The sequence below is a fragment of the Grus americana genome, chromosome 4 (assembly GCF_028858705.1).
Source record: "Grus americana isolate bGruAme1 chromosome 4, bGruAme1.mat, whole genome shotgun sequence".
Classification (NCBI taxonomy): domain Eukaryota; kingdom Metazoa; phylum Chordata; class Aves; order Gruiformes; family Gruidae; genus Grus; species Grus americana.
The window spans coordinates 32,358,053-32,372,241 of record NC_072855.1 but is presented as its reverse complement, the minus strand read 5'-3'; the positions used below and the strand labels follow the sequence as shown (position 1 = coordinate 32,372,241).

Here is a 14,189-nt window from a genome sequence, read left to right as displayed (position 1 = left end):
TTAGTAAACTTGTTATGAGAAGATGCAAGTGAGCTTAGACCATGGGTTGACATTCTTTGGCAGTGCTTCTCAAGTGATCTTACAAGCTACAGATCAAGCTCATAATTTCTTCTTAAGACTTAAGCACTTAATGGGAAGAAAGAGTACCTCACACTTAGGAAAACTGGATCCTGTCTTTCACCCCAAGTCAGTCGAGCTAGAAGGTAGTCTCTAGAGAGGATACCGAGAGGCCGTACAGACTATCCCAGATGGCAAACTACTAACTCCATACTGATGAAAACTTGCAATATGATACTATTAGGCCCTTTACAGACCTCTTTCCTTAGCAGAAATGAGTAAAAAGCAGGAGCACACTTTCTATGCATATTGCAACCAGAAGAGTTTCCTTGTCTCAAGTATGATGTTATTAAATGCTAAAACTAATCTGAGGTGATCTAAACTAAATGTCAGTTAATCTTGATAAAGACCAAGCTCAGTAAACAAGAAAATAGTTCTAAAGTCTTGCAGTAAAAACTAATAGAAAAATTTTATGTATTAGCTCAAATGTTAGCTCTAAGTTGGCTTTGCAAGGCTGAATCCTTACTAGTAGAATATTACACAGAATATAAAGCTGGCTGATGCACTAATCACAAGACCTAGACTTAGAAATCTGAGTATCTGAGAAAAACTGTAGAAGTATTCCTCATATCATTAATGAACAGTGGCTGTAAAAACAACAGAACTGTTATCATTAATGGATACAGTTCTTTTGTTCTCTATTTACTTCAAAATATTCTTTCTCAATCTGTTGTACTAATGTTTCCCTTATGTATGTATTTATTAGTTGACATTTCATTATGCCAGACCTTTCAGCAAAATATTACTCTATCTACCTTGCAACACACGTCATCCACTTATTCTTTGATACATGGGAATAGTAATGTAGACTAATATTCTGTGAAGCATTGGTCTACTAGTTTACAGAAACCAATTTCACTGGAAATAAGGAATATCTCACCTTTTTAAATGCACTGTGGCCAACTAGAGGGGAGAAAACAGCACTCGTGCATATTATCTTTATTGTAAAGCCTAGCATAGCATGTTAAGGCTATGTCAACTGTATACATATATATTTATACACATATGTATATATATAGATCTCTACAGGGAAAAAAGTTAAAAAGGAGCAAAGACTGAAGCAATGGGAAGAACAGCAGAGTTTCAAATAGGATCAAAAGTCAATGGAACAAAATTGATAATCCTGGAGAATAAAACAACAGGAAAAGGACCTTCCTCATTGAAAATATTTAGTCATTCTACAAAACAAAGCTTTGGGAGAGAAAAATCAGCAGGTCTCTGTTTTGTTCCACAAACTTCATGACTTCAGGAATGTCACTGTATTGCTTTTACGTCAGTAGCCTTGTCCATCATTACTATAGCATCGAAGACTTGCTTAATTGCACCTTTCCTTTTCCTCTAGCTAGGCCTTTTCATGTACAAGTGAAAATGGTACCAGGATCACAAGAAAATGCTATGGGCCATCTGTTCCTGTCAAGCTACTAAAAATATATAACAGATCAGAAGAAGATGTGAATCAGAAGTCTTCATTGCCTCTGTAGGTGACCTCCTAGCTGAAAGCATCCTCCTATTAAAAGCAAGAACTGTATTATCTTCACTATTTTTCTACTTTTTCTGCTTGTTAGACAAATTATAACTGTTTAACTGACAGCTGTACATATAATTAAGACAGACTATAACCCTTTCTTTCCTCTCTGGTGTGCCTGACAAAAGAAGAAGGTACTTCCAGTGATGAATCATAGCCTAGCACTGTACACTGGTTTGGTGTTTTTGTGTGTGTCTTATGTACATCTTTGTTATAAAGATACACAAATAAATATCTAATAAAGGTTTATAAACTCAAGCACATTTTCTTTTTATTTTTCATGTGGCACTGCGTACGCCACATGTCTGTGCTCAAATCCATTTAACTGGTCTGCATTAACAGTCAAGTTAACAACACTAGCTTTCCAGACCTTTTTTGGTTTGCTTGAATTAATCGCCCTTCTTCCTGCTTCTTCCAGCTCCCATAGACTTCAGTGGTAAAAATTAAAGACTGTTTACCTGAAAGCTAGTCTTAAACTTATACAAAGCAATTAAAATGTGTAAGATAAGAATTTAATGAGACATTACCTGTATGGGTAGCCATGGTATTTGGAGCGAAATATTGACAATAGGAAGCTGAAGAAGAAGACCACCAGACCCAGGCCTACCAGACATATTACTGGAAAGAAAATAACTTTGTTCATAAGCACATAAAAGATTTAAAACTGGAATCTCTACAAAGAATATTATTTATGTCAATCACTTATGAAGAATGTTGACACAGTTAAATACAAAAATGTTACTGCTTTGACTACTGATGCCCACTATCTCCTGACAGGATTTCAAACACATATGGAAATAATATTTATGGTTATTAAGAAAAAATAACTTGTCAGTGTGAATATATTTTCAAGAAAAAAGAGCAGCAATTTGCAACTCAAATGTATGTGGATGCAAACACCTTACTGCTGATAATGGATTTAATAACCCTGTAAATTATACATATCAAGCAATGTAATTTCAGGTATTTGCTTGTTCTTTGTGGAAAACAAATTACATTTAGAAAAATATCCCTTGACTAATGGAATCGTGTTCTCTCTAGTCAACCATCTAAGGCTGAAGTAACAGCAGAGGTAGTTTAGTAACTACTTTATCTAGTTCCTAGTGGCTAAAACATTTCACTGTGGTAAGTTCCAAGGCTGGTAGCCAAATTACTTTTTATTCTTAACTTGATAGCAATATAAATCTTTGGGTTTTGAAGATAAGTAGCAGTGATGCAGACCTCCTGACAGCATCCAGATGTAAGCGCTTTGAGCCTTTTCAGGCAAAGAACAAATTAGCAAAGTAAATGCTTAAATTAATTAGTAAAATTTGGAACACCAGTTGTCACCCTGTGAAATAATAACATAAAACCTTTTTGATCAATTGCAGGTAAATAAATAAAGAAAAAAGGAAACATGTTACAAGCTGATGCATATAATTGAGATGCAGCTCATCTACATTAGACAAAGTTTTGGTTCTAGTGAGCTACTTTGATTTTAAAAGCTTCTCTTCTTATACTATTCCTACTTTAGCCAAACCTTTGCTATTTAATTGCAATATTCATGCTTCAAAAGTGTGCTGGCTTTGAGCGAAGGATGAGCAACCACGAAGCTGGGAAAACTGACAATGATGTCGCATTTTTTCATTAAAACTGACCATGTGGAAACTGACATACGTCAATTGAAATACAAAATTTCTGCAGTTATTTTGAGAAAACTAGCCACATACAAATCTAATAAACACATTTCATTATAAAGAAATCACCACTCACACATATGATTTCAAATTATGGATGAATAAATTGCGAAGCATGAACAGTGCAAGGCAGGTAAACGGAAAGCAGTCACATAATGGCCACAAGCAGAAGAGCCTGACTTTGTATTGCAGCCCACTGCTATTTTGCTGTGTCCATGTTCACAGACCCAGATCTCAATTGTGATCTAAGATCATATTCCAATTAAACTCATGTCACTGTCTCTTTTGACATTAGTATTGAAGCTAGATACTGTAAAAGATATTCAGAATTGTTATACATCTGCAGCTCATTGAAGGAGCCCCTCAAATCACTATAGATTAGAGATCTCTAGCCAACATTCAACCAGCTATTATGAAGAATTATAGAATGCTTTTATAGAAAACAGTTGGCCAGCCCTATCTGCAATGCTGTGTATTCCACAGAAGAAGCTAAAGAACTGATCTAGAAAGAAAGGGGAAGCAGCATAGGAAGGCTGGTGTCTTTCAAAGGACTTCAACGCCTTGTATGAGAAAAAGAATAAGTGGCAGGAGATATGAAAACAATATTATTAAAGTTCCAAAGGCAGATGGCCATATTTGTTTCAGCCTATGTCATACTCAGTAAAAATTTGTTCGACCTAAGAGTTAGGAAGTTTAAATCTGGATAAAATACTTTCGTATTGTGTGTTTATGCAATTCATTGCCAAAAAATCTTGCAAATATTCTGAATGACAACAGCATTCAGAAAAACATAAAACTTGCACTTCAGACTAAGAATCTTAAGACATTACAGATTAGGATATGTTCTGTACTACACCTACTGCTGGGCTTTCAGCTTCCTCTGGAGACATGATACTGGCAAAACATATCAAGTAAAAGAATTTTCACACTCCTTTGGATGTTGTCATCTTAAATACCTAAATTCATTTTGAAAACAATGTTTTGAAACTCTTGTTCTTTATGTCACTGACTTTCAAATAATTCAGGAGCCAAAAAGCATTTATGCAGTACTACATAGTGGAGATACCATGTCAAGCTTGGCTGAGTATGCATAAAACATTTTTTACTGTTACAACTTCATGTGAATGCAGTTTTATCAACAGATTTTTTATACTCTCTTCCACCTCACAAAAGGTAAAAATTGGTTTAAGGTAGAGACCTTCTGAAAACTTAATCAGATATTCATTTGTAATATCTCAATGTCTTCCAATTGTCTAAGCATTTTCTTAGTTGTACTAAATAACTTACTTCTCCTTTTTCCAACATCCCCTTTGGACGTAGCAGCTTCATTCAGGAGTACCATTCCCATGGTGATAGCAGCATCTGTATTGCCATTGTCAAGGAAAACAGCAGATGTGTGGATACCTCAGAAAGCCACAAAGGTACAACTATAAACTAAAGCTTTCAGGTTCACAAAATGAAAGAAAGAAAGTATTTATATATAAAACTGCATATCGCAATCTGTACTGTACCAATACACTCACCTGTGGCAAAAATGTGTAGTAAGATTTTCCTTTGTGCATTCTAGATAAAAAAGGAAAGAAGGTTCGAAAAGCTTTGAAGGACCACTTGTCAAGTAGGACACACAAATTTTGGACAGTTATGGAAATAGCGATTCCCCAATATCTTACAATATTCTGTATATTGGTAGTAAAGGATTTTAAAAAAATGAAAACTGTAAGAACCAGAAATTCAGTGTTATTGCACACAATTCATTGGTTATTTCATGCAAATTGAAGCACTTGGACTGCTTTATCTTCCTCTGCTTTTAGATAAGACATTAGCTCCCTCTTTAGTGTCATATTGCTTAATAGTTTAGCAGAGAAACATCTCAGAGGCAAAGTCCTCAGTCACTTTCAGTGTTTTATTGTCTCATTATAACTGTTACAAATGTGAACAAGTACATAATGATAAAACAATTTAACCAATTTAGCAAGATCTTAAACCATTCACTTAAATGTTTATTTGAAACTGTATAAACAAAAAAGGAACAGTTACTACTGTGCATAACATCTGCTCTGAAGAGGAGGCATGCCTGAATGCCATACTGAAGCAGGAGTCCATTATGGGAGCTATATCTCACAATTTCAGGAAATACAAACTTCACCAGAGTTAACTGCTTCTTGAATAAGGTTGGATTTTTAAGCATGACTTACCCCAGGGCTAGGCAGGAGGATGACTACAAACTTGAAGAATGAGAAAATGATTCTGTTTACGTACACAGATAATGCACGGGAGATGCTTCAAACATGCTACATCCATAAACAATATCTGCATCCGGTAACATTAAAGTTGCACTAATCCTATCAACATTCATATTAACATTTTTCATGTTAGAAATGTTCAAAATTAGACCAAAATGCTCAAAGACATCTGAAATTTCAGTTATACACTTTCATTTAAGCTGAGCCTGAGCAAAGGATTTAGAAATGTCAACGCTAACATCATCACGCTTCATCAGAGATTAGCGGCCTGATTCAGATTTGAGACTTCAAAATTTCAGATACATAGAAGGAGAAAAGTCAAATGAAGAATAACAGGATTAATGAAAGCAAACAGTAACGGTGAAAGGAGGCAGATGCCCATCTCACCCAATAGGCAACGTCAAGGAAATGCAAGTTTTAACACCACCTCTTTCATACAGGCATCTACCTACAGTCCTAAATTAGACACTTATTAGAAACACAGTAGTAGCCCAAATTACTTTCTCACACATGCACAGCGTAAGGTCACTCTTACGAATAAATGGTCATATTCAAGTCTTCTAGATTATTACTGGACTTGACATAATATTTAAAAAAAAAAAAAATCACAAAATATTGGGAAAAAAGCCAACCCTGGAATCCATGAGACTATGCAAATTGGAAGGGAAGGCAAAGATTACTTTCTAAAAATTTTGCCTGTTAGGATTCAGATTCATGAGCATAAGAGACTGGAAATCTCCTGTGCTACTGCTATGCTTCAAGTAGGAAAAAGAATTGGAAAGAATGTCACGAGAATCATTCAGTTCTCTGCTTTCAAAAGTTACAAAAGCATAAAAACAAATTAATTGAGGAGGCTGCAACAAGAATTGCTGAGAAAAAAAAAATCCACATATATTTCTAACCTATTAAGAAGAGCCCCTAATGTAGCATATTTACCAATCCCTCACTTAGATTTATAGTAGTGTTTTTGTTTTTACTTTGACTGAGTCATGGGAAAAAACCCCAGCCCCAAGGTGTGACGGTAACTCAGCAGAGGGTCTCAGGGAAGTGCTATTCTTTGCAGAGGCTTTGGACTGCTTTGTAAATGGAATTTATTTGCTAGATTATCTCATGCAATATTGCACATAATGTGGTCCTTTGCTATTTCCCTTACCTGGTTGCTTCTGAGAAGTAAACAAACCAACCAACCACACACTAAAAACCCATTTGGCAGACAATCAGTCTGTAACTTAGTTCCTATTTTCTTACCAGACCATGAGTTTAAGTTACTTTTCTTACCATCAGGAAGAAAAGTCTCACAAAAGTAACTGTTTGCTCTGCAACTGAGAATTTTAGATTTGTAACCAGCTGAACTGTGCTGATCTTTATTTTTTTTCCTCTCTTTTGGAGTCTCACATCATTACCCCTAAAGCTTCCCTCACATTGTCACTATTTTTGCTTCAGTTGTTGTTTTCTAACTTTATCATTGTTGAGCTTTCAGCCTCACTGGTTGCCTTCTAGCTTCAATAACAGCAGCTTCATAACTTCACACTCTTAACACTGAGCACGTCACTTGCCTCAGCTCTGTGATGTTGAAACAAAAATTCAGTCTGAGTTGTGATTTCTGTGCAATCATTAGCTTTTTACCACAGAACATATAGCTTAAGTTGTTATTTTTTGCTCCTGTTTCCAATATTGTATGTCTTTACAGTATTTGGATATTCTACAAAAGAAAGCAACAGTCCTAGCTCTGAAAATAATCTTTTACAGTATCATATTTTGCTAGCAGGTGCAGAATTTAAAGTTTTGGCAAGTGGTTACTTGGACAGTTTTCGATCTGTAAAAAATGAGATGGCGTCAAAAGATGTATTTATTTTCTAATTCCTCTTTATCTCCCTCACTACGAATTACAAAAATATTCTGAAAAATGAGAGGAATGTGGCACTCAGATAAACCATGGCTAGCAAATATTTTAAATTCAGATGCTCATGATTTCTGATAAATGTATCCCTCTGCAGCATTTTTTTTCCTGTGTAAATCCAGTTATATGTCTTCTCAAATTTGGAATGACTTCACTTTTACATATTAAACTTCTGCTGTTCCTTTCCCCAGCTGGTACATGCTTTTCATAGAAATTGACAACATATATTATTTAGTTAGTGCTTTTGAAAAGGTTCTGAGTGTTTTGATACATGAAGAAGAACAGTTTTAAAATCGGATGAAAAACACAGTGATCATCAAAACTCGTAAGATTATTTAGAAGATCAGCAGTAATAGAGTGTAATATTTAGCCCCACAAAACCTCAAACCAAAACAATAAAGACTGGATCAAAAAACTCCCGAATGATAGCTACCCTACAAAATGAAAGTGATTACTAGTAAATTCTGGATACTTTTTATTAGTGTACTTTAACAGCAAATGTGATCACTGTTAATTCCAGCCAGAAAGTCCAAAAAGAAAACCTGATAGTTCATAAGTTTATTAACACGATATATCTATATACAAAATTTATAGCTTTACTTCACAAATTTAGTTCTAATTAGTAGTAGTGAGTGGGGAATAAAAGGAGGAGAGAAAATAGGTTGACTAACACTTGGGTACTTTTGTGAAAAAAGTTTGATGGTCTCATTCATATTCTGCTGGATTTCTGCCAAGAGTACAAAATCCAGCATTAGCATTATACACATAAAGAAACAACTACCTTTTAGTTGCAGATCATGCAGTTCCTTAATAACACATGAGCAAGAAAATCTAGGGAACAAAATATTCATCCTCTCAAGTCTGTGCTCAGTTTACGGCTAAGTAAAATGGGGACAGATTATCACACACATTTTAGAAACTTCTGGTTCACTTTATCACACATGGAACAAAGAAAAGCACGTAAATTTTTTGTGAAGGAGTAATATGATCAACAGGAATATCTTTGGTGTGTTGCCTTTTTTTTTTTTTTAGTGGTTTTTTTGGTTCGTTTTGGGGTTTTATTGGTTGTGGGTTTTTTTTTTTTTGTCTCGGGGGGTGATGATTAGAACATGAGAAATTCTTTGCTGGTCCCTTATGAGGAATGGTTTGCTAACCGAGACATATTTTCTGAACTTTTTCCTACTAATACTTAAACCTCTAAAATACCTGCTATAATTTCAGAAATATCAACCACATTACAGGCTCTTTATCTGAATCATTTCAGGTTGGATTTAACTTATACTTGAAAAATCCAAGGATACAAATCACAGAATTGTACACATCTCCAGAACACGTAAATGTATAACAGTACTTTAGTTTCCTTAATGATAAGCATACCAGAGATGAAAATAATTGAATGAATTTTTCTTAATATCTTTACTTCTTAACTTTTAAAAGCCAAATACATTGCCTAAAGCAAGCTCTATTTGAGCTATTTATAAATATTTATGATACTATATAATTTTCTCTCCCTATTCTAACACTTTCTTCCAAACATTTACCTTATCTTCAAGCGCTTTATTTCAAACGCTAGACTTGTTTTAGAATGTCTCATCTGTTTGTTAGTACACACTTGATCCTTCAGCATGCACACACCCCATCTCTCTTGCTTTCTCTAAGCACCTATAAATCTTTTTAAGAATATCACACATTCTCTTCTATATCATAAATCATCATCAGTATGACTCTAGGCTGGCATTAAACTTTTCTTCATTGTTAAAGACCTGTGCAGTATCTTAACAGACACAATTTATTCTTAGCTGAATGCACTTGAGGACTATTCAATTTAGTAAAAGCTATCTGTGGATCCAGAAGATAAAACGTTTAACTTTGGACTGTGTTTCTGCATCTTTTAGCCACTCAAAAAAATATGTTTCCTAACAATTAAAATAACCATTAAAATTATTAATTGATGCCTAAAGAGAAACCCTTAAAAATGCTGCTGTCTTCAGCCTGTGGTCAGTGAATGCCTCTTGGTCTGTGGACTAGCAGTCAGTTACATGCAAAAGGCAAATACAAACGGGGTAATTGCCACAGCCACCAACAGCTAAATTTGCTTTGCAGGGGTCTGCACTTCCATTGGAAAATTTTAGAGCCAGAAATTGAACACAGCTGAAAATCACTGAACTAAAGAGTTGGTCATTTCATACAGAGGACACACGCCATATTTGAAGGCAATTCACCAAATCCAGTATCATCACTTAGCTGATGAAAGAGAATTACATTGTATGTTGCACTGACAAATGCCCAGCCATAAAGTCCCTGTGTATCTCACATCTAAGAGACTTTAGTATCTTCCTTCAAAGGCCGTATTATGAATTATTTTAAGTTCAAGCAGTAGAAGAATGAGGTAATGATGGAAGAACGTTTCTTGATTTTTTTTAGCTATCATCTCTTTATGCTTCGCTACAATTAGGAGGAGTCAGGCAGCCTCCAGAAGAGCCTACAAGGTTAACAGAGTATTGGTGGATAATGCAAGTAAAGATCAGAAAACGTGCAGTACGTTTTGCTGCTTTGGACATTGATTTCCATAGTTAATTAAGAGGCATGCTTAAATATGCTATAATTTTGTGCTTTTAGTTCTTTTTCCGCTGTGGTGTTCTTCCCTTTTTTCGTATCCTTAAGATCAAGCATACAAAAACCTTCTCTCACCACTTTCGTTGTCGTCATCTCTCCCTTTTAAAAAAATCTCTGGGGAACACAACTGGATTCCATTATGCATGACTGATAGAGTCTTACTACCGAGAGCTAAATGAGTATTTTCTATTGACTTTGACTCAAAAGTTCAGGTTTTTACGCTCAGTGACTTTGCATGAGCCCTACTGACAGACAGAAAGACATCTCCCATTTAAATTCATTCTGTAGTTAAGTTTCCTTACACCAAAGAAGCACTTAATACACTTCATTTAAATTCACTCTGTAGGACAGGAAATGTCTTTCATAATAGGTGTAATTTTAATGCTACAGAAAAGATTTGTCTTTTTCTTTATAACCAATCAGATTTCTTTTTCCTTTTCAATCAACATCTTATATCCACCTACACAGCTGTCACATTAAACTCTGCCTTGAGAATTCAAATTAACATACTGAAAAGCCATTTCCATTTTTACTTAGGTGCATCTATTTGATCAGCATCGAAGTTAGCTAAGTTTATTAGTAATAATGAGAAAGACTTTCAGGTTACTATTAACTGCTAATTCCTATAATAATGGTTTAGATTTATCTCCTGTACAACAAATAATTTGCCTAATAACTGAAACTCTTTTGATAATGAAAATATATGCTGTAACTTTGAAAATTACTCTCTATAATAAAGATTTACTGTTACTGCAAAAGCAAAGACATATGACACACTGCATTCAAATCAGTTTTATTTCTCAACAGAATGAAATAAAAACTTGATGAAAATGGACATTCATTAGAAATATTGGTTAGTATCTACCAAAGGGAGAAATGAAGAACTGAAGAAATCTTTCAACTTCAATACAGCCTCTCCAACCTTACTATTCCATACCTTTCTCACTGTACCTTCACACCCAGAGCCATATTTACAGCTCAGTACTGCATACTCCAATGGCTGTTCGGTTTGCAACAGTCAACATACTCATATCTGTATTCAACTGTATTTAATAACAACAGTAACACTGATTGTGCAGTTTACTTAACATTGTTCCTCTTAGAAAATGACAGGTCTTAATTCCACAGTTACATCTACCTCTATGTGTTCTTAAAAAGTCTACGCTCCCTAATTCCAGCAACAGTACTTCATCATCCTTGTCTTTAGTTCCTCTTCCTTGTCTCTCCAAGAATGTCAAACTACCCTGCATTATTTTTTTTTTATAAATACCTGATTATTTCCGCTGACTGTTACTATCTATGACCCCATTTCTGTTACAAAAGGGTTGCAGGAATAGACACCAGAAGCCTAGAATATCTTCTGCATGAGGAACGAGTAGACTTCTTCGACTTGGAAAGCAGAAAAGAAAGAGAAATCTATATGGTGAATTCTATAAAGCCCCAACTTGAGAGGGGGAGAGGGGGCGGGGGGGAGAAAGAACTATTTCCCATGACTTAATAAAGTCACACAATAAAGTTATTGTGCAAATTATAGACTAAAAATCATCCTAAAGGAGTAACTTCTGCATAGTACCTGAAGTTAACATTTCCTTTTCTAAAGAAAAATTCATTTCTTTAGAATGTTGTGCCATAATTTATTCAAAAAAGGATTAAAAAGAAATAAGAATGTATTCATCAGTGGCGAGGAGCTATAATATTCTGTATGCTAGATTTGGCTCAAAAATCCCTAAATCACTGATTATGGTTGGATGTTTTGTTTTGCACAATCCTTCTCTAACTATCTGCTTAACAGTCATTGCTGCACTTATACACGTGGATGTAAACTGTGATGATAACTTGAGAAGACGCTAAACTTCATTGTTAAATCATAAAGTGTTTAGATATATGCTCTTTTTATGTGATAGGATCAGATACCTAGCCAACAAATAGATTGTCTCACCAGGATTATTCATGTGAACAAAGTTACTCATCTGTGTAAATTATGCAGTCCTATGATCCTCAGAGATATTTAAACTTTTCAGAAGCAAAATCCTTGCATTACAGGCTGCATAATGTCTAGTATGTTGATAGCTCCACATAAGTTACTGCTTCCATATCCATTTAGCAACAACAACAAAAAAATCTATTCCATGTTCTTATTTTAAATAGTCTTTGTGCGGTCTGCCATTTTTATTCTACAGCAGTTATACGTCCGTTTCTGTAATGACTTATTGATAGCTTTTCTACCTCACAGGAAAGTCCCAATATTGATATAATTCTACATAACCACCCAAATTATATGTGTAAATTATACCCAGTTGCTTGAAGCAGTGATCATCAGGCTGATGTGGGGATAAATCCCATTCTGTATTACATGAAACTTCCTTCTCAATTGCAAACGATAACAAGGTTCTGTTGCTCCTGGGAAGGAAATAACAGTTGGCCGATTTCAAAGAAAACTGAAAGTAGATATTTAAAAGACCAGCATATTTTTATAGATGATTAAATGCAACCTCAAATTAAATTTATACGTGTTACTCAGTATTACTTTTTCTCTGGAAATAAATATTAAAGCATTCTCTCTGTGCCAATAATAATAATAAAAAATTCCAAAATGCCAATCTATGGCTAGAAATGAGCTATAAAGTAGCCCAAATAAAAGCAAACCTTGTCTTCTGTTTTTCTCCTAGGCAATAAAAAAGCTAAACCATAATGGATCTCATTATTCTATCCCACAGAATGTTCTGTTCATTTTTGAATGAAAGCATTACTGAAGAAACCACTCATTCTACAAGGCTGGCAAAAAAATCCAAAGGGAAGCCAAAACCTTATGACAGACAAGATTGTTATACACAACAGCACGAGTCGTGAATTGCAGCTTGGGAGGTTCAGACTGGATGTTAGGAACAACTTCACTTCTGTCACTGCCCAGAGAGATTATGCAATCCCCGTCCTTGGAGTTTTTAAACACTTGCACTAGACAAAGACATGGAAGACCAGATGCAGTGGTGGTGATAATCCTGCTTTAAGAGGAAGACTGGAGTATGTGATCTTCAGAGGTCCCCTTCAACCAATGTTTATATTATTTCCATGATTATTTCTTGAAGTTAACTCTCCAAGACAAGACAAAGGGGAGCAAAATAACAACAAAATTGAATAACAGTCAGATCGCCAGCATAACATAAACCCCTCAAAGTTTCTGAGTAGTAATAGCCTGAAAGTCACTGAAGTGTATAATTTAACAAGCATCATCATATCCAAGCATGCCCTTTCACTGTTCTCTGCTAGGTGCTCACACACAAGGACTGTTACCAGCTCAGGCACAGTTTTGGATGTCAGCTCTATGTATTTGCTCCATACCCAAGATAACAGCCTGTTCCTGAGTGCCGTCTGAGTGACTGAGCAGGCAACAGTGTGTGTGCAGCGAAGATTATCAACTCTGGATCAGCTCAAGCATGGGCAACGAGGTACTTTGTACTGCATTCCTACCGATGGGAAAATTGCCTTCGGATGCCAAGCCAACTCTGTGGATTTGGATATATCAGAGTTTAGATAGATGAGATCTCTGTCTTAGCAGGGTGGAGCTAAACTGTTCTGGACTAAAATGCTCCTGGAACAAGTACAAAGGCAGTGATGGCATGCTGTGCTGGAGTTGCCTCTGTACTCAGCCAGTTCGCTATCTCCACATGCTCTGGACCACACGACCATTTCACCTCAAACATTGCAGTCTAGAACTAGCTTGGGCAAGTAAGTCTGAAAGATCTATAAATTCTCATTTCATAAGGTAAAAAGAGTATCAGAATTATGGGGGCTACTTCTTACATGAAGGAATGTTTCTCAGTTTTTAAAATCCTGCTCAAATTTAAATTCACTATTCATCTATTTCAAAATATGATGATTTTTTTCTTCAACTTCTAAAAGGAAACTTTACCCAAAATATAAGATACTAGGGACTTGGTAGGATGGCCCGCATCACCCACTTCTAAAGAGCCTCAGAATGAATCAGAACCCAGTTTGGGACTTTGAGAATGAAATAATGCCTCCTTGTTCTGAGCTGCTGGCTTAGTGTGAGTTTTTAATGTCTTCAGAAAGTGTTAAATCTAACCCATTTCAGCTAGTCCGATCTGCTGCTA

The 14,189-nt window shown here is 35.4% G+C and overlaps 1 protein-coding gene across 2 annotated transcripts in view; it reads right to left on the bottom strand.

Annotated features, from left to right (window-relative positions):
- Window positions 1–14,189, bottom strand: part of TUSC3 (tumor suppressor candidate 3) — a 129,722-nt gene that overhangs the window by 6,156 nt on the left and 109,377 nt on the right. For both annotated transcript variants that reach the window (XM_054825394.1, XM_054825395.1), the window contains 2 exons: window positions 4,606–4,680; window positions 2,170–2,260 (listed from right to left, as the gene is read on the bottom strand). In XM_054825394.1, coding sequence (XP_054681369.1) covers window positions 2,170–2,260; window positions 4,606–4,680 — 166 coding nt within the window. Of the gene's footprint in view, window positions 1–2,169; window positions 2,261–4,605; window positions 4,681–14,189 lie in introns of those variants that run through there.